This window comes from Thermobia domestica, chromosome 9 (assembly GCF_964235325.1).
Source record: "Thermobia domestica chromosome 9, izTheDome1.hap1.1, whole genome shotgun sequence".
NCBI lineage: Eukaryota > Metazoa > Arthropoda > Insecta > Zygentoma > Lepismatidae > Thermobia > Thermobia domestica.
In genome coordinates, this window is record NC_137462.1 from 115,017,271 (window position 1) to 115,036,153 (window position 18,883).

The 18,883-nt window shown below is 37.0% G+C and overlaps 1 protein-coding gene across 5 annotated transcripts in view; it reads left to right on the forward strand.

Moving 5' to 3' along the window:
- Positions 1-18,883, forward strand: part of LOC145694949 (uncharacterized) — a 210,110-nt gene that overhangs the window by 17,521 nt on the left and 173,706 nt on the right. For 4 of the 5 annotated variants that reach the window (XM_081771742.1, XM_081771743.1, XM_081771745.1 and 1 more), the window contains exon 2: positions 16,767-17,452. In XM_081771742.1, the coding sequence (XP_081627868.1) occupies positions 16,918-17,452 (535 nt within the window). In that variant the 5' untranslated portion in view covers positions 16,767-16,917. Of the gene's footprint in view, positions 1-16,766; positions 17,453-18,883 lie in introns of those variants that run through there. The other variant, XM_081771746.1, reaches the window with a different exon arrangement.

The window sequence follows — 18,883 nt, forward strand, 5'->3', positions numbered from 1 at the left end:
ATTTGAAAAAAAGACCGAAAGTATCTCCGTAACTTATCTCTATTGTATTCCGTTATTCTCGTTTTACAGGTATTTCCAGTAACCTTGAACGACAGGGACACGAACATAGATACATCGAGGACGTAATATTTCAAATGCTCTCCCACCGGGAATCGAAACTGAGGCCCCGCCTACTGAACTATCTGATGGGTCGGGTTTCTGAAGGCAAGTAAGCTTGAGACGGACACCATCGTGTTCGTGGGTTTTCTCGGGATACTCCCTCTTTCTCATTCTACCAATTCGTTCATCATAATTCACTTGTTTTAATCAGTCTTCCTCAACCTAACACGCATAATCGCTGGACATTAAACGTAAAGATTTCATTTTCACGCTGTAAACCCAAACCAATCCTAACCGAAAAACGTTTGTATTTTCTATTGCTCATTAACATGTTTTCACAAAATATATATATAGAAGAAAAACATGGAGAATCGTAATTCCATTCAAAAGTGAAACAGCAGACTCATAATACCTTAACCTAAAATGAAACCATTACATATCGTTTGGAACTTTTCCAAAATATATACGGATATTCTGAAAAGTGGCAATATACGAGGGTCACTACGAAAGTTTTGAGATACGCATTGTTGTGGTACAGTATTTGAACTCCAACAATTGCGTTCGGTAGTGGTATCCAGAGCGGAAGAAGCGAAGCAAGTTTCAACCCGCCTCGCTTATCGGCGTGGCCGTATTGCCTTCACTTGTTTGTTGATGTGAGCAGTATTCGGCTGTGTAGAATGGAGCTCGAAAGGAAACATTTTCATCTCGTTGGGTGCCTCACACTTTGACTGAACAGCAGAAGCGCATGCGTGTGGAATAGTGTGAAGAAATGCTTGCAAGATTTGATGGAGGCAATTCTCGACGCGTCTCTGACATTGTTACTGGTGATGAGACTTGGATCTATCAATTTGACCCTGAAAATAAACGCCAGTCTACAGTTTGGATCTTTCCAAATGAAAACCCACCCACGAAAGTGAAGCGACCGCGAAGTGTGGGGAAGAAGATGGTCGCAACTTTCTTCTTCAAATCTGGCCATGTTGCAACTGTTCCACTTGAAGAACAAAGGACTGTTGCTGCTCAGTGGTACAGTGCACCACAATTTGCCTAACAAAAGTGTTCCAGAAGCTTCGGGAACGGCGTCCAAGAACTGGATTGCGTGGGATCCTGCTTCATCGTGACAACGCGTCCGCACACACGGCCAACATCACAATTCAGTTTTTAGAATCTATGGAGGTCAAACTTATGACATTCGCCGTATAGCCCTGACCTGACCCCGTCTGATTTTTTTCTGTTCCCCAGGATCAAAGATCGCATGCGTGAGAAGAGATTTTGCAGTCCTGATGAAGCTATAGTGGCTTACGAGAATGAACTTTCAACACTTGAAGAAAAAGACTGGCAACACTGCTTGCAAACAGGGTTGGCAAAAACCATGGTTTTTATTGAAAAAACCAAAACCGGTTTTTTTGTTTAAACCAGGTTTTTTTGGTTTAAATAATTTGCTCTATGTATTTATATCGCATATGGACAGAAGTAAGCTTCTTTCGCCTTAGTGTTAGTATGCAACAACCGGCTTATACTGGAAGATATCACATAAGCTTAAAGCGGGATCTAAACCGTTTCTCGGCTTACATCCTAGAGAAATTGTCCTCCATTTGAACTCGAAACCGGGGCTAATTGGCCACAAATGCGGTACGTCTGCCGACTCACTCACGAAGGACTCCTTAAAAAAATACGTTGACTGATTTTACATATTTGTTAATATAATCGTCAAGACTCATTAGTACGAAGGACAAAAAGATAAACAATGCCACAAGTGGGTCCATTATACAGAATTACATATGGACAATTTGAAGTACTACAGAGTACAGAAGTACTAATTTAGTCCAAGTCAGTTTACTACGACTTTTATTAGTCCAAGTTAAAAAAATATAACGACTTACTTTGCATATCAGTAAGAAAAGTGAATCAAGATGCGAATTATTTGAGTCCACTTTGGCTCTGACCCATTTATGCGTAAATAGTAACCAAAGATTCTTGTTATTTCAATAATTGCCTCGTGGGGTTTGTATGACCCCCTCCCCAAAAAAGTACGGCATTTCGATGTATTTTATCAATAGTAAACATTATTAAAACGAAACAATTTTTATAATTTTCCTTTGCTTGCATAACAATAATAACAAACTTTTAAAAAAATCACAAAAGAAACATCCATAAAGTTACATAAAAAAAGTTGCTTTTGTAATATAATCTTTTTGAGTAAAGAATGGGGAATTTAGGTCTGAATATAGTACGAATAATATTTGGGAGTGAAACGTGATAACCCACAAATGTGTGTTCATCAAGATTTTACGAATAGTTACACTTTTACGCACATTTTTCGTTTTTGGTTTAAACCAGTTGGTTTGTTATTTTAAACCACCTTGGTTTAAACCAGCCAACCCTGCTTGCTGCTTGCAAAAGTGGTTTTCGAGAATGCTAAAGTGTGTACAGTGTAATGGTGAATACTGGTGAGTTTTGAGAAAATGTAAGTGTTAAATTGATTTTAAGTATGTAAGTTATTTTACATCTTAAAACTTTGGTAGTGACGCTCGTAGTGTCTATTTTCAAACAAAACTGAACAAAATTTCTGCAATAAACGGACACATTCTGTTTCAAGTTTAAACCGAACCCAAATCAGTTAACCCAGAGATGGCGTGGGTCAATAAAACCTAGACCCACAACCCACTGACCCAACACCCACCGTGACCCAGTCTGACCCATGATCCATCGTGACCCACTCCGACCCACCATCCACCAAAACACATCGTCATCAACTCTGACTTGATTCACGGCCTCTTTACCGACTAAAGAGTTTACACTTGTAATACAATCAGGTTGTGAAATTCTAACTAATCGGAGTTCGAATTTCTACCGTAAATCGCTCAAGCAACGCTCAGTTACAAAACGATGGATCTAACCTTTACGATATAAAATGGTAAAGTGTTTGTCATGGGTAAAATTACGATGAATTTCAATTAAATTATCATAGTCTAATTATTTCCTTGTTGAATTATCGATATTTTTCAGTGGAAAAAACGGATGAAATTTTTAAAGTCCCAATTCAAGGTCAGTAGACCAACGTACAGAAGCTTATATTACAAATTTTATGTCTATTTTTCTCACAACTTTATAGGTTGATTGCTCTGTGCTTTAAGCGCTCCATATAATAAACAAGCTTCAGCAATTATAATACAAAGCGCATTTTAAGCTAGGGCGATCGCCCACAGAAGTGGAAACTTTCTTATTTTGTATATAAATAAAACCAGTGTTCGGAGCTCTTAAAAGTAGCTCTAAGTAGCAGTATTACAACCCACCGCCCCCGCAGAAAAGGGTCCTGGATCCGCCCCTGTTGGTAAGCATATATGGATATATGATGCGAAGCACTGTATTGTTCGTGTCTCAACTGATATCGATTGTTTTCGATTATTTTTACAAACTAACCCACTATCAGTTTACCATGTATACAAAGTGCCGCCCCTCCCCACAAAGGACAAGTTTAAAAAATGCCAGGAGACGTTCTGTTCATTTTCAATAAAGAAATACTGAATTTCAGCTCCGTAAGTTGAACTGCTTTCAAGATACTCATTTTTTTTCCCACAAAAATTTGGATCCCCACTATACCTTAGGATATTATTATAGTGAAAGCAATATGATATGATTTTTAAAAAAAAATCATTTCTGTTGATATTTTTGATTTAAATCATTTTTTTATTTAAATCAAATCTTTCTCCTCGTATAATACAAGTCGCGAACTGAAAAAGAAGCATTAGCAATCAGTATTAAATGTCAATTATGCCATTTAAGTGAAAGTATTGTGATTGAATTTTGAATTAATTCTTAATCGCTAACCTATTTCAATGCCAAACAATGTTTCTTAAGCATTAAAGAAAAAAGTACAGCAAAATTTATCAACAATGACACTTCTCTTTTCACTAAAGTTACTGATATTTGGCAGGGACATATTTTTAAAAACTCGGAACTAGCTAGCGGCACGAAATACATATAAAGTACATAAACTTCGCCTAAAATTAAGTACCTAACTCTATGGCCTATGGAACCCGGAGGTTCAATGCCACATTCAGAAAAGCTCTCCATTGACTTCTATCCATAGCCAATTGGATCCAGTTTCTACTTTGTATTCCTATTTCTGCGAAATCAATCTTAATATTGTCCTCCCATCTGTTTCTAGGTCTTCCTAATGGTCTTTTTCCATTGGTTTCCCACTTAAGACTAAATGTGTTCCTACTTTCTTCCATCCTGGCTACATGACCTGCCTACCTGAGTCCCCTAGACTAGATGACCCCAACAATGTTTGGTGAACCGTATAAATTATGTAATTTCTCGTTATGAAGTTTCCGCCATTCTCGTTCCTCTTGGGTCCGAATATTCGTCTCAGGATCTTATTCTCAAATACTTTCAGTTTATGCTCTTCCCTCGTAGTAAGCGAACATATTTCGCAAACATACAAAACAACAGGTATGATTACCGTTTTATGTATTTTAAGCTTCAAATTCCTCGACAGAACTCGTGACGACAAGAGATTTTGAACTGAATAATAACGCGAATTCCCTGCTTTCAGTTGACATTTATTTCCTTCGTAAATATCGTTTTCGTTTGTTAATATATATCCTAGATATTTGAAAGTATGCACTTTATCAAAAGTATTATTTGATATTTTAACGCATCCAAAATTTGCCGTACTACGATTCCGAGGAACTTCTACAGGGTGTGCCATAAGTCCCTTACCACCCCTTGTAAAATCCGTGTTCATGGAAAATAGTGAACAACAACCATGTAGTAACATAGTAGGCCGAGGGGGAAGCTGGATTGTGATGGTGACAAGATGGAGGCCTTCTTGAAAGTCACAATCTTGAATTCACGTTAAGATTTTTAAATGGAAACATGGTCATGCGGCACATCATTTTAGGCTAGAATTTAAAGACAAACACAATGGTGAAATCGGTTTGTTGATATCTTAATTTGTTTAAACGTTACAGGCATTTTAAATTGCTAATTTTCCCTGGCGCATGGCGGAGTACGTGCTCTACGCGGCCCCCATCCCGAGTTATGCACAAGGTAAGTCGTTCAACCCAATTGTCCATGACCCCTCAAAAGAGTTTCTGGTGAAATATCGGCACAGGCTGCAAATATGCGTTCTTCCAGGTGTTCAAGATCCCGGATCTTTTCGGCGTATACCTTTGCCTTCAGATGACCCACAGATAAAAATCAAGGGCGTCAGATCTGGTAATCGTGCTGGCCATTCAATGGGACCACGGCGCCCAATCTAACGTCCAGGAAATTGTTCATCCAGATAGGTACGGACCTGTAATCCGTAATGCGGAGGGGCACCATCCTGCTGGAAAAAGAGTGGAAATGTGCCGTTCTCGGACAATATGGAAGGGAGGATTAGATCCCGCAACATATCCAAATACCGTTCAGCAGTGAGGGTACCAGAAATGATGAATGGACCAATTAATTTGGTGCCCCATAGACCACATCACACCATTAATTTACCTGTACCTACCATTTAGCAAGGTCAACCCACTGAGAATTTGTCGGGGACCAATAGCTACAATTTTGTTTATTCACTTCCCCAGTGACAAAAATTGGCCTCATCGGAAAATAAAATTTGTGTGTGGAATGTGGGATCCGTTTGCAACTGTGCAAGGGCCCAGTCGCAAAATTCCACACGACGATCAGGGTCATCTTCAGATAGATGATGTTGAAGATGCATTTTGTACGGATGCCACTTGCTTTTCTGTAAGATAAGTCTGATGGATGTACGGCTGACACCACATTCCATGGACAGACGACGGGTACTGCGGTGTAGTGATGTAGCAAATGATGCCAGCACTGCTACTGATGTGGCTTCATCTGTTTCGGTCGTGGGTCTTCCACACCTGGGTTTATCTGCTATGGAACCAGTATCCATGAACTTCTGGAAGAGTTGAGCGACACTAACATGGGACACAGGATGTCGATCTGGGTGCCTGGCATTGAACTAAGTAGCTACAGCCCTTGTACTCCTTCCTCCCCATGCCCTGATCAACTCCTTCCTCTCTACTGTCGTTAGCGGCATAATCACTCATCTGCAACAACAGAAAGGGTACGGTAAAATTAGCAATTTGAAATGCCTGTTACTTTTGAACACATTCATATATCAACAAACCGATTTCACCATTGTGTTTGTCTTTAAATTCTAGTCTAAAATTATGTGCCGCACGACCATGTTTCCATTTAAAAATCTTGACGTGAATTCAAGATGGAGGCTCCGTTCCGGAGGATTTCCGCCCGTCCGCCATCTTGGCTACCATCACAATCCAACTTCCCCCTCGGCCTACTATGTTACTACATGGTTGTTCACTATTTTCCATGAACACGGATTTTACAAGGGGTGGTAAGGGACTTATGGCCCACCCTGTATGTATTTAGTACATAAATTTCGACTAAAGTTTTGTTTTTTTATTTCGTTTCGGAGAGGTGATCGGACCCCTCTAAATATGCCCCTATTACCTGGAAACAAAGAAATATACGTGGACACAAAAGAATTTTCGTCTTAAATGGGGAATTTCACCTCCCCATGTCCTTGGTGATTTCCTCGTTGGAATAGTTAACGGTTTAGAAACCGTGTTACGATGAGAAGAAAGTAGGATTCACCCGTAACCCGTTCAAAACAGGATTTTCCCTAATCATCCTCTGCATGATACTCGTTTTCATATTGCGCTTACATACATTTGAGTCTCATTGTATTATGATTATCATCTTCCATAATCGAAATAATAGAACAGAAAAGTGATTTTGCTTATCTTCATTTTAAATTAATTTATTTCGGAATTTGATTTAAATCAACGATTTTTATGTAAAAAATCAAGTGATTTAAATCTTGGTTAAAATCGTGATTTAAATCAGACTGATTTAAATCTACCCTGCTAACTATATACCGAAATTCATTTCATTTGACTGCAATTTGGCCGTAATGATTAGGTACACATAGTTACTTCATTTTTTATATAATAATTTATATATTACAGTGATTCAAAAATGTATTTTTTCCTGTAGTAGCTCCTCTAAAAACTCATAGTCTCGAAAGCCAAGTAGTAGTATAAGTCCTATTGCTATTGTTACAATTACAAATATCAATATCCAAGAATGGCTCAGGTTCTTTTTTCACCTAGAGATACTCATCTCAGGAAAATAAACAGAAACAAATGAAAAAGGAAATGGAGGCCTTGAAAGTAAAACGTAGACAAAATCACCAGTGTTCAGAAGCATATTTTAAAATCACGCTCGACCCTACTTATAGGAGGTGGTTAGTTGCAGTTATCAGTTTCTCGCCACATACCATATATAAATACAGCAGAAATCAAATAACTGTTACTGGCGGTCTTCGTGGCCGTGCGTACTAGCGCAGTGCACTAGTAATTATAATTGCTTTTGGCGTGGGTTCAAACCAGGTCCAAGGATTTTTATATATTTTTATAAAAAAATAATACTCAAAAAAGTTATTTACTTACGTTACGTGTGCAGTTTTGCTATACGATTCCACTGTATAAGAAGAAGGAGAAGTAGTAGTAGTAGTAGGAACGGATTAGAAGCCACGCAAGACTCGTTTTGTTCCACCTTGACTGCCATGATATAAATTTAACCTCAACTGCATATTCAATTTTCTTCAGCCCCAAAAAGTGACAATTTTCTTCTATTACAACACAATACATACACCAGGTTTGGACCAGGCCCGAAACCAGCCACAGAGATTTAGAGGAGCCATGCATATGTTAGGGGGAACAAGTGATTAAAAATTCTCTTACACATATTTAAATTGTGTTTTCTGTGTTGAGGTCTGAAGATACCACGAAACGTTTAGGGGGCCAGGCCCTCTAGCCCCCTCTGGTTGCGTGCCTGGTTTGGACAATCGCAAACTGCAACCAATAAGAAACTTGTTTTTATTTTCTATGGCTAGGGTCGAGTGTTAAAAGAAACATGCTGTTCAGAAGATGCTGTCTACAATGCAGTGAGCAGAGTAGGTCGCAGTGGGTAATGCTGGGTGATGGGTCGCAGTGGGTCACATGCTGTTGATCAACGGCCTACTGTTACTCAGGAAACTCGACCCACTGACTCACTGACCCACTCCAACTCTGATTGGCACTTCTCAAAATATCCGTATATATTTTGGAAAAGTTTTAAACGATATGTAGTTGTTTCGTTCTAGGTTAAGGTATTATGAGTCTGCTGTTTCACTTTTGAATGGAATTACGATTCCCCATGTTTTTTTCTACATATTTTTTTGTGAAAAAACGTTAATGAGCAATAGAAAATACAACTGCTTTTCGATTCGGATTGGTTTGGGTTAAGAGCTTGAAAATGAAATCTCTATGGTTAATGTCCAACGATTTTGCCTGTTAGGTTGAGGAGACTATGATTGAAGCAAGTTAATTATGATGGAAAAAATGGTGGAATGAGAAAGTGGGAGTGTCCCGAGAAAACCCACGAACACGTTGTTGTCCGTCTCAAGCTTACTTGCCTTGGGAACGAACCAGGCACCCGACCCATCAGATAGTTCAGTAGGCGGGGTCTCAGTTTTGATTCCCGGTGAAAGAGCATTTGAAATATTACATGTCCTCAGTGTATCTGTGTTCGTGTCCCTGTCCAAGGCTACTGGAAATACTTGTAAAACGAGAATAACCGAATATAACAGAGGTAAGTTACGGAGATACTTTCGGTCTTTTTTTAAATTTAAACTTGAATTCTTTGGACTATAATATTTTATCATGACCGAAATCTGTCATCGTTAATAAAATATTTGAATCGTAAACGTTTGCAATTTGCTACATAGACGAGTGTTTCTTGACTCTTACTTAAATGAACTGTCTTAGGGTAGCGGCTTGAGCTTTCGTTTCGTGAGTTAGGGGTCCGCGGTTCGAGTTCCTCCGAGGATATTCAGAAAAATTTTATAATTTAGAATGTAGATCTTTCTGATGTATAATAATATGAAAAAAGGTCAATTTCTCTCGTTCCTACAAGTTAGAGTTGAAAAGACTTCTCCACATGAGAAAAATTAACAACATGACGTGACAGTCTACAATCTCGATTCCTACCGTCTGAAAACTTCGTGTGTTTCGCAAACAATTTATGAATACAAACGGGTCATCCTTCAGGCTTAGTATGAGTCTTAAATTAGTTTGAAACGTCATTGCGGAATTGTTATTAAGTTCTTCCACTCTAACTACAAATAATATTTTCGTTCGCCATTTTTAACACGTTCCATATATTCGTTCAACAAAAATTGGTAAATGGGAACTACTCTTTATATATTTGTATATTTTGTTAAAATATCAATATAACGCATATATAATCCAATGTCTTTTACTCAAAGAAAGGGTGTTTCTATGTATCGTGATGAAGACAAATCCTACTTAGTTTCTGTTAAGGCATCCAAAGGTTCGATTTTCATATTGTCCAGTAGCTGACACCTTCTTTACCCCCCCCCCCCTGTTCTGTTTAAAGTATCTCTTATAAGGCAAATCATCCTTATAAGAGGATCCAAAAAAATTCTTTTTATTTTTCTTAATTTCAGTGTGCTTAAATGCATTGGAATAGGACGTAATATTAAGGTCTCAAATATACAGTAATAATAATAATAATAATAATATAGGCAAATTTAGTATGATGACACATTGTATTAAAATCTGTAAAATCGTCCGTAGCGTTAGGCAGAAGTTACAAAATAGCCGGAATTGCAGAGAACTGTCAGGACCATCAGGACATTCCCTCTGAATACGTCCCTACACCTAACTGAATGTTAAAACGGAAACTTTCGAGGTAAATTTCATGTAGAAAGTAGGGATACAGAACTCAGAAGAGCCGTAAGAAAATTTGTTTTTAAGCAATAGTTATGCCGGCTATGCTACAGAAGACGTCGATGATGAGAATGAAAGAAATGGTGGAATAAAGGAAGTGGGAGGATGCGGAACCCGGAGAAAACCTACACACAGGATGTTCGTTCAGCACAATGCCCACTAGATGGGAGATGGGTGGAACAGGGTGAAGCATTAAATTAAAACCACTTCAGTAATAATAATAATAATAATAATAATAATAATAATAAATAATGGTATTAAAAGTTTTCAAGTTGCCTTAAAATTTGGCAAAACTTACTTAAACGTGGGGATTTCGGAGAAGGGGTTCCGTACCTTCAAGACACACCTCTGCAACTACCCACATTTGAAAAAAAAACTTTCCACTAAAATTTCATGTAGAAAGTATTCTACTGTATGTTTTAAGGAAAATAACTGAATATCACTGAACAGTAAGCCATATAATAAACTAATTTTTAAGATATGCAGAGGTAATTATAAAAGCATTGCTACAAAAATACCTACACAGACCATAATTCAATGAGCTCTGAAATACTAAGTAACAAAAGCCTATAAGATTCAGTCTAGAGAGCAATTGTTACTTAAGGAATGGACATACACTATTTCGAGAATCGAGACAAGACGAGAAATGTTTACGATACTTTTCGTCTCGATTCTCATCTCCAAAGCGAGACGATAATTTGAGTTAGCCTTGTCCCGTCTCGAATGTAAAATGTTAATTCTCAATTTTTTTGTTGTTTGTTTTAGAAACGAGATGAAAAATTCCTCTTCTCGTGGGCAACATTAAACAAAACCAAAATATTCTGGCCAAATGTCGTGTTTCTGCTTGTAATGGTATGACCTGAGTGATAATTAGCTCCTAGTTTTTAATCTTCTACGCGATAATGATTATTATTATTAGTTTATTATTATTACTATTATTATTCATGAAAATTTGATAGCTCAAGTATTGAAACATCGAGTATTCAAATATCTGAATATAATAAAACGTGTGTCATCGTCGATCAATCGCCATCAAAAATCCTAAAGTAAAAAAATAATGCCCGACGTGGATTCGAACCACGAACCTCCAGATTACTGGTAGTGCGCCTTGACCACTGAACCACGATCACTACGCAGTAAATGATTCATGTTTAGTCTCGTTACTTTAGATTTCTTTGCCTCCGCGTGCAAAGTTGTATGTTATATTTCGTCGTTTCAGAACGTCTTTCGTATTTCTTTTATGATGATATAAGTGAATAATCTTCGGCAAAGTTTATATTAATAACTTGAGTTGTTCTTAAACCTTTGGTTCACAAGTTTGTTACTTCTCCACACGAAACCACAGATATGACTGATTTAATTCTCATACTCTGCATTTGTTTCAAAGCAGTCGCCAATACCTGATCAATGATTTATGTCCGCCACGATACATTGTAACTAAGTTACAAGAGGTTTACGTCCTATTTGAACGTGCATCCAGCGAGGCAACTTTTGGAATATCCTATTACGTTAGCTTTCAACGTAGTTAAAGGAAACGTATATGAACGAGTACATAGAGTTCTCCGTAGCAGAATGGATAAAGTCATGGTTCGATAACTACAAGGTTCGTGGTTCGAAACCCGTCTCGGTAGCTTCAGATTTTTTCAATTCTTAATTCCTCAGTTCTCAAGATCTTTCTCTGCCTTCGTAATTATCTGATGCTCTAGAAAGAGTTCTCCACCTTAGTTCAACAACTGCCTAATGTGATCCTCGTAGTTCGAAACCTTCCCTTCTTCTGTTTCACAAAATCACAATTTTCTTCATAATACGAGTGCTGTCCGATCATTTTTCCCCAATTCAAAATCTGTGTATATAAATCATCCCTCTTTGTCTCGATACTTGGATCTCTCTGTCTCTCCCAATGTCGCTCAGGAACTCATGGCTTGAGATCAAACCTTCGACTCTTGAAACCAAATGTAAGCTCTCTAGCAAAGTGCTATCGTAACTCTATAGGTTTTTTGCTAAAATCAGTGTCTTTTAGATTTTATTCAGGGGGAGATCCTCCGCCGACATAAGATTTTCAGTTTTTTATTAGTGTATTACTATACATTTGATCAAACAATACGTATTTATGAAGCTCAAGGGACAGGGAATTACACCCTCCTGTCATGTCCAAATGACGCCCCTGTAACATTTGCTTGCAATTACTGAAAAGAAATGAAATGACTCATTGAATAACACTCATTTCTGTCCGTATATATTTTAGAGCTCTGTGCGTGCATTACAGATTTTAGGAAGCACAAAACCTACTGTGGTTATTAGTAATTTCCATAGATTTCTTAGGGAGCATCTTACTAGCTTGCAGTCTTTCAAGAAGGGAAAGAATGAAACTACAGGTCTTTATGATGGTCTGGGAACATTGTGAGACTTTTTTTAAATTTAGACTCTTAAAATATTTCAGAACAAACGAATGGAAAAGACTGTTTTAAAGCTACAATGTTGTAAACTTGATTCCTGTTTCTTTTTCAGCTGAATAGAAAGAGTGTACTACGTCACATATATTGCTTTAGACAAGGAGAGGTGGAGGAGGGGAGGAGTTGGATTGAATACTAGAAGCAACTAATCGAATAAGACATGTATTTCTGGATGCATAAGAAAACGGGGCAAGAGTTTGTTATTAATTTGGACTTAGAATTTGTGTAACAATTTCTATGCTGCGAACTGTACAAGTTATTACTGGGTGGCATTATCTTTCGCATTGTTAATCTGCCATGAATCATGTAAAATATAATTCAGTGAACTACTACCTATTTGTTTGACGTTTGCTAAATTGATAAATCGTTAAAATGTGTACACTGCTTGACAACTGCTAAGGAACAGTGCCATTTTTCGGAATAATTCAGAATAGACATTGAGGGATGAAATGAAACACAGTAAATGTGCAGTAGAGGCAGTGTGGTATTATTCTAATGGAACATGGTAGAGGTTTCGCCAGATGGAAAGGGAAGAAGAAAAAAGAAAAAGGTACTCTTTGGAGCATGTCAAAACAGCCACGCAAAATGGGTCTTCACGCCAGAAGGACATAGATATGAATACTTCAGTAAGATGTGTCACCTCCTCGAACACTAATGCACATTTTGCGTCTGTTGTTCATGCTGTCCATTAAACTAATAAGGAGTCTTTGTGGGCATTGTCCCACTCCCCTCGCAAGGTGTTTGTCAGTTTTTGCACGGGTCGGGGAGGGAGAATTCGCTAAGAAACACGTCTACCAAGCACAACCCAGGCATGCTCAATCGGATTGAGGTTCGGAGAGTAAGCAGGCCATTGCATACGTGTAATATCACCAGTTCAAGTGTGTCCGGTACTTCAGCGATACTTAGAGGCACGAGTTTTTCGCAATGCGCGGTAAAACGAAATGCGTCAGAATTAAGTGATTTTCAGTTTCTTGACGTTTTATATTCTATGTGTATTTTCATTGGTTTCCGTTGCCCGATAAAACGCGAAATTGGCAGTCTTGCGCGGAACTTCTAACAATACGCGAAATTTTTAAAGTACGTTTTCATTAATTTAAAAAGCCAGTTTTCCGCTGAGGGAACGGGAGAACGTGACATAAACGGCGCATGTTGGTGATTCGGACACGGCTATAGAGAACTTGCTGCAAATTAGCTATCACCATCGCAGCTGGATAGGAAGGAGCCGTTTTAATTAGCTTGCTAATGGCATGAACTGGTGATAAGTGATTAACGTACATCAATGAAGGAGGAAAATGTGGAAACATGTTACATGCTTATGTTCAGAGCTTAAATGTAACTTGTGACTATGTGTTTTCAGAAGACAGCAAAACTTTCCTACTAATAGTAAGTTTAATTACTGATTTTCCTTTAGTTTGATTTTTTTTATATAAAAATGTACAATTTTCTATAAGTGAAATTTACAATGTCAAATGAAATATTCATTGTATTTTGTTTTTAGGTAATTAATGGTCTATGATCTGTAGTGATCTATGAATAAAAGGAACAATTTTATAAATGTCAGGGAATATTTTTTCCACAAGAGCTACAAAATGTGAAACTTGGATGTAAAACGGGACAAAACGCAAAATATGAAAAACGAAATGCGAAATTTTCAAATTCTTAGTGCGAAAAACTCGTGCTCCTAGCGATACTGTGTGGACGCGCATTGTCGTCCATAAACAGAAAGGCAGGACCTACCGCACCCCGAAAACGACGAACATGATTCAGAAGAATCTCTCTGCAATACCGCTGCTATGTCACACTACCTCGCTCAAAGATGTGAAGCGAGATTCTGTCATTGTGCATAATGTCTGCCCACACCATCACGCCCTGGTGATAGCAATCATGTTCATGAACATTGTGTTGTATATAATGTGTTCTCCGCTCTCTCCACAGTAACTGGGGGCCAGAATCACTTGTTACAGTGAAACGAGATTTGTCGGAGAACATCACTCTGGTCCACTGGTGCTGATCCCACTCAGTATGTTTCTGATATTCCTGTAATAGTTCGCGACGATGGCGTGATTGAAGTGAGATACATTTAACAGGCTTCCTTACATACAAACCAACCTGATTTAAGCGCCGCGAAATGGTACTGGTAGATACATGTGTAACGGTAGCGGTTGCAAGGTCTGCAGCTATCTGACTTGGAGTGCGCTGTTTGTTCCTTTTCGACACTAGGGATACATATCGATCGTCTTGAGGTGTGGTCTTCCTTCGAAGACCACCGGCATGCTTTCGCATCGCAGCAGTGTACTTCGTGAATTAGTGAAATACTAAATTGTGTTACAATTAGAGTGAGACATTAATGACTTAGTGCAGTCTATTGGAAGTTAATATACTACGATACTTGGAGACTATTGCTACACATACATTGCATATTACTTGCAGTTCAGAGGAGTCTAATTTTAATGTTAACTTTCACGCCAATAAGAGGAAATAAAATGTAACCCACTTTAAAAATTCATTCTTTCATTTATCAAATTCTCAATTTATAACGTATTTGGTTAACTTATGTTAAGTTGTATAGGGTTAATGTAAACAATAGTGACGAATACAAATTTGTTTGTGCTGTCTGGAAAGAATTTGATTGTTCATTATTGGTTAGTGAAAGTTTTTTTTTTTCCTTTCTTACTTTTTAATTTTAGTAGTACTTTTTTTTTTTTTTATTTAGTGCTGTGATTACAGCAGCAATTAAGTACTTTTAAACTTTCTCACTTCATACCAATAGATTTCAACAGTAAAGGTTAATACTTTTCTTTCTTTCTTTCTTTTTTTTTCTATTACTAGTACCGTCCACACTTGTCTCTTATTGGACCATTTATTTTGGGAATTGGTGTGTGGCGGTCATACTGTCCTTAGAGAATCTTTTAAAGCAAGAAAAGTGAAGTGTTTTTACTTTACGAAATATTGTATACCTACACGATAAATGAATGCTAACAGCAAATTCTAATTTACTACTCCATGTTATGTTGCTTTCAATCCTAAGAATATTACAGATGTAGTTTATATCGTCAACTGTTTAGATATCATGATATACCTATTTATCTACTAATATTTCTTATATTTTGTGTTCAACTTTGTAAGTCACAACAAAAAATTTTTAAGAGGTAATTCGAACTTTTATTCATGAATATATTAATGTTTCCACGTTTCTGACAATATAAACATGATTAACGCTTAAGAATCATCAGAGAGGATACATTATAATCACTACTTGTATTGCTAATTAATATGCATGTATATTTTAATAAATGTATTTTCTTTAAATACCTACCTGCTGACTAACCCTAAGCGAGCAGGCCAAATTTAGTTTCGCAGAGAAAAAGCACTTACTAACGAATCATATTTCGCTGCTATTCGTTTCTCTTTAGTTCACAGTAATAATTTCTTGATAAGCTACAAAATATTCAAGTGTATACTCGATGGATAAGCGTATAGGAGTCATCACTAATTGTTACGTAAAGGCTGTGAGACGAATTTACACGAATTATTAACAAATAACGACAATAATGCCAAATGAAGTGGGAGATAGGCGGCCATGGTCTATTTTTAAAGGCACAATTCCAAATCTGAGGAACGTAGGAGAGAGACCAACAGTAGTAGGACACTGCATTCTAACTGACATCATAGTATGACCCGATTGTGGAAAAAAAAAAGGAATAGATCGATCTGCACTTGTTCCAGTTTAGATATAGTTAATCTCTTTAGCCTTTATTATTTCATTCGGTCAAACAATATTCAATTCCCTGAGCACATGTACAGGTTTAGAGGGGAACACCAATCTTTAATTAAGATTGTACTTTCGCTGTAAGCTCTCTCTAACAAAATCAGAATTGTAACATAAAGGTGAGTAGTCAATTCCCTAAACTTAATTTAGATGTGATGATATGTATCATTCGCCAAAAAAACACACGAAAAACTGAAGCAAAGTACGGTTAAAGGCGGTCGGAGTTTGATGCTGACTGCAGAGTTCATGGGTGCGTTGGAATACATTCGGATTCACGTGGTGAGACCTTTTATCCAATGTATATTGTATCACTATGAAAGGGTAGGTACTCTTTATTTCACTGCGAGACAATTATTAACTTCAAGTTGAGAGATAGCTGGGAAGTTGTATTTATTGGTAGTTATGTCCTTACATGCACTTTAATAACTTTCCGGAATTCTGACTGTATGAATTCGGAGTCTTTTGAAATGCTAAATGACGTTCATCGTTTAATAATTTGAAAAGATTCTAATACCTCTTGGAATGTCGTATGTAGTTGGGGATGTTTATGGCTGTGTAAATATATGCTTATTTATTTATTTATGTATTTATTTATTTATTTATTTTCAGGAATTATTTAATGTACGACATGGTAAAGGCATCACTTTAGTCGACAGTAACTCTTTCTAGTTTCTATAGAAATAGTCCAGTGCGCATTAAGAATGAGAAACTATTTTCCCTACTTCTTCGAAGGTAACAAGTATCAAACTCAAATGTAAATATGACACAAGTGGTTCAGAGTTCAAGAACTGTTTCCGCTACAGCTTTGACAGAGGTTAACGAGCAAGTTTCAGTACAGTCTCATGTCAGAACAGTACAGGCTTTAGATTGTGAACGATCAGCGAAATCTCCCTCATTAAGTGTTACAATATGGAAACCTATAGAAGCGGGTTCTGAGACTAACAAAGGTGGATCTTCAGAGAAAAGCAATGAGACAACAAATGAAGGCGTAGGTCTTACTACAGGTCAATTAGATGACTTGACAATACGAGTAAATTTTGAGAAACAACGTGGACAAGGTGTTACGATTCAGCGTACAGTGACAAAAGAATGTGTTACGGAGGAAAGTGCTCGTTGTCAAATAGTACAAAGAAACGAGGAAAGCCAATGTGATGTTGATAAAACCATCGTTAATAATGCACAGAGTAGTCATTCAGAAAATTCTGTAATAACGAACTTGGAGCTGACAACAAATACAGATCCAACAGATAGTGATCCTACGATACCTCATTATGTTTCGCAAAGCGGAGCTTCAGGTAAGTTGATATTTATTCGGAGCTATGTGCAGCAGCGTGCGCAGGAATTTATTTCGGGAGGGGTCGAAACTCAGTATGAGGGTATTTTATATTCCTAAAATTGCCCCTAAAATTAGGCTAAATTTACACAAAAGTGGAAAATTAGGGAGGGGGGGTTGGACCCACACGACTCACCCCCTGCGTACGTCCCTGGCTGTGTGTGTTTACTATAAAATAAACACGTTTTGTGTTTTACCGTTATTCTGTGAGTTTAGTATCAAAGGTCTTATATGTAAAGGAATACTAAGAAAAATTCACTCACCTTACTTCCGCAGCTATTGTATTTTTTCTTAAAATCTTTTCTTCTATATTCCGATCCGATCTAGAACTATGTTCATGAACAGTCACCTTGCAATAGCTGGAGGGACAAGGAAAGTAAATTTTTCTTATTCAGTATGTACCCAAGAGCATCAACTAGTAATTAAAAGAAACTTATTATATTTTCAATTGGGGTAACAATATGAGCTCAATTATGAAATGGTAGTTATTGTATAATCTGATGAATTTGCCTAAACCAGTTCCAGAATGAACTAACTTGAAAGAAAGTAAGAGAAACACAGTTTCTGTATGTAAACTACACTAATAATAAGAAACAAGCAAATAATTGAACATATATTCAGATATAGTAATGAAATAAATACTAATCAGAGCATTAAATATATTACAAACATCTACTTTACATTGCCGAAACTGTTACACAAGGATTTTTAAAGTATTTGATGTTTTGGTCGGTGCATGTTTTATTAATACATCTGGAATATAGTCAAAGCTATAAGGAACAATATATAGATACACACAGCTGATAAAAATACTTGAAAAAATGCAGTTCACGTGCCACAGTACTGCGTGGGACTATAGTTGACCTATAGAACAACTCCGATTCCTCATGGATTGCAAGGATATAACTTACAAAAGGTTTTAAGGTCATAGTTATATGATTATTATTTTTATGTGATAGGTTTCATGATAAGATTTTATATATAGACAACATCTGTTGTAATGTTTAAGTGTTACTTTTATATATTCGGCAGAATCGAATGATTCTTAACATGATTGGCGTTTAGTTTTTGTTTAAGTACTTAGAAGTATTTGCTACTTCGCCAACAGATCAACTTTGCACAATAATTCTCTGAATTGAATTCTATGATGTTTAGTAACGTCTGTTCTCGCGACGTAAACATTGTTATTTTGTGCATATTTGGCAGATTTTAATGTAGAAACAGTTCTCTATTGCTTCTTGTTTTAAAATATCAAGAATTTGCGCAAAGCCAATAAAGATAAAGCTATTAAATATTGTAACAAATTGATCTAAAGGAAATAAGTAAGATATCAACTGAAAAGATTTTTTTCGGAAACTTATAAAGAGATTTCAACTTGCCTTTGCTAATACTG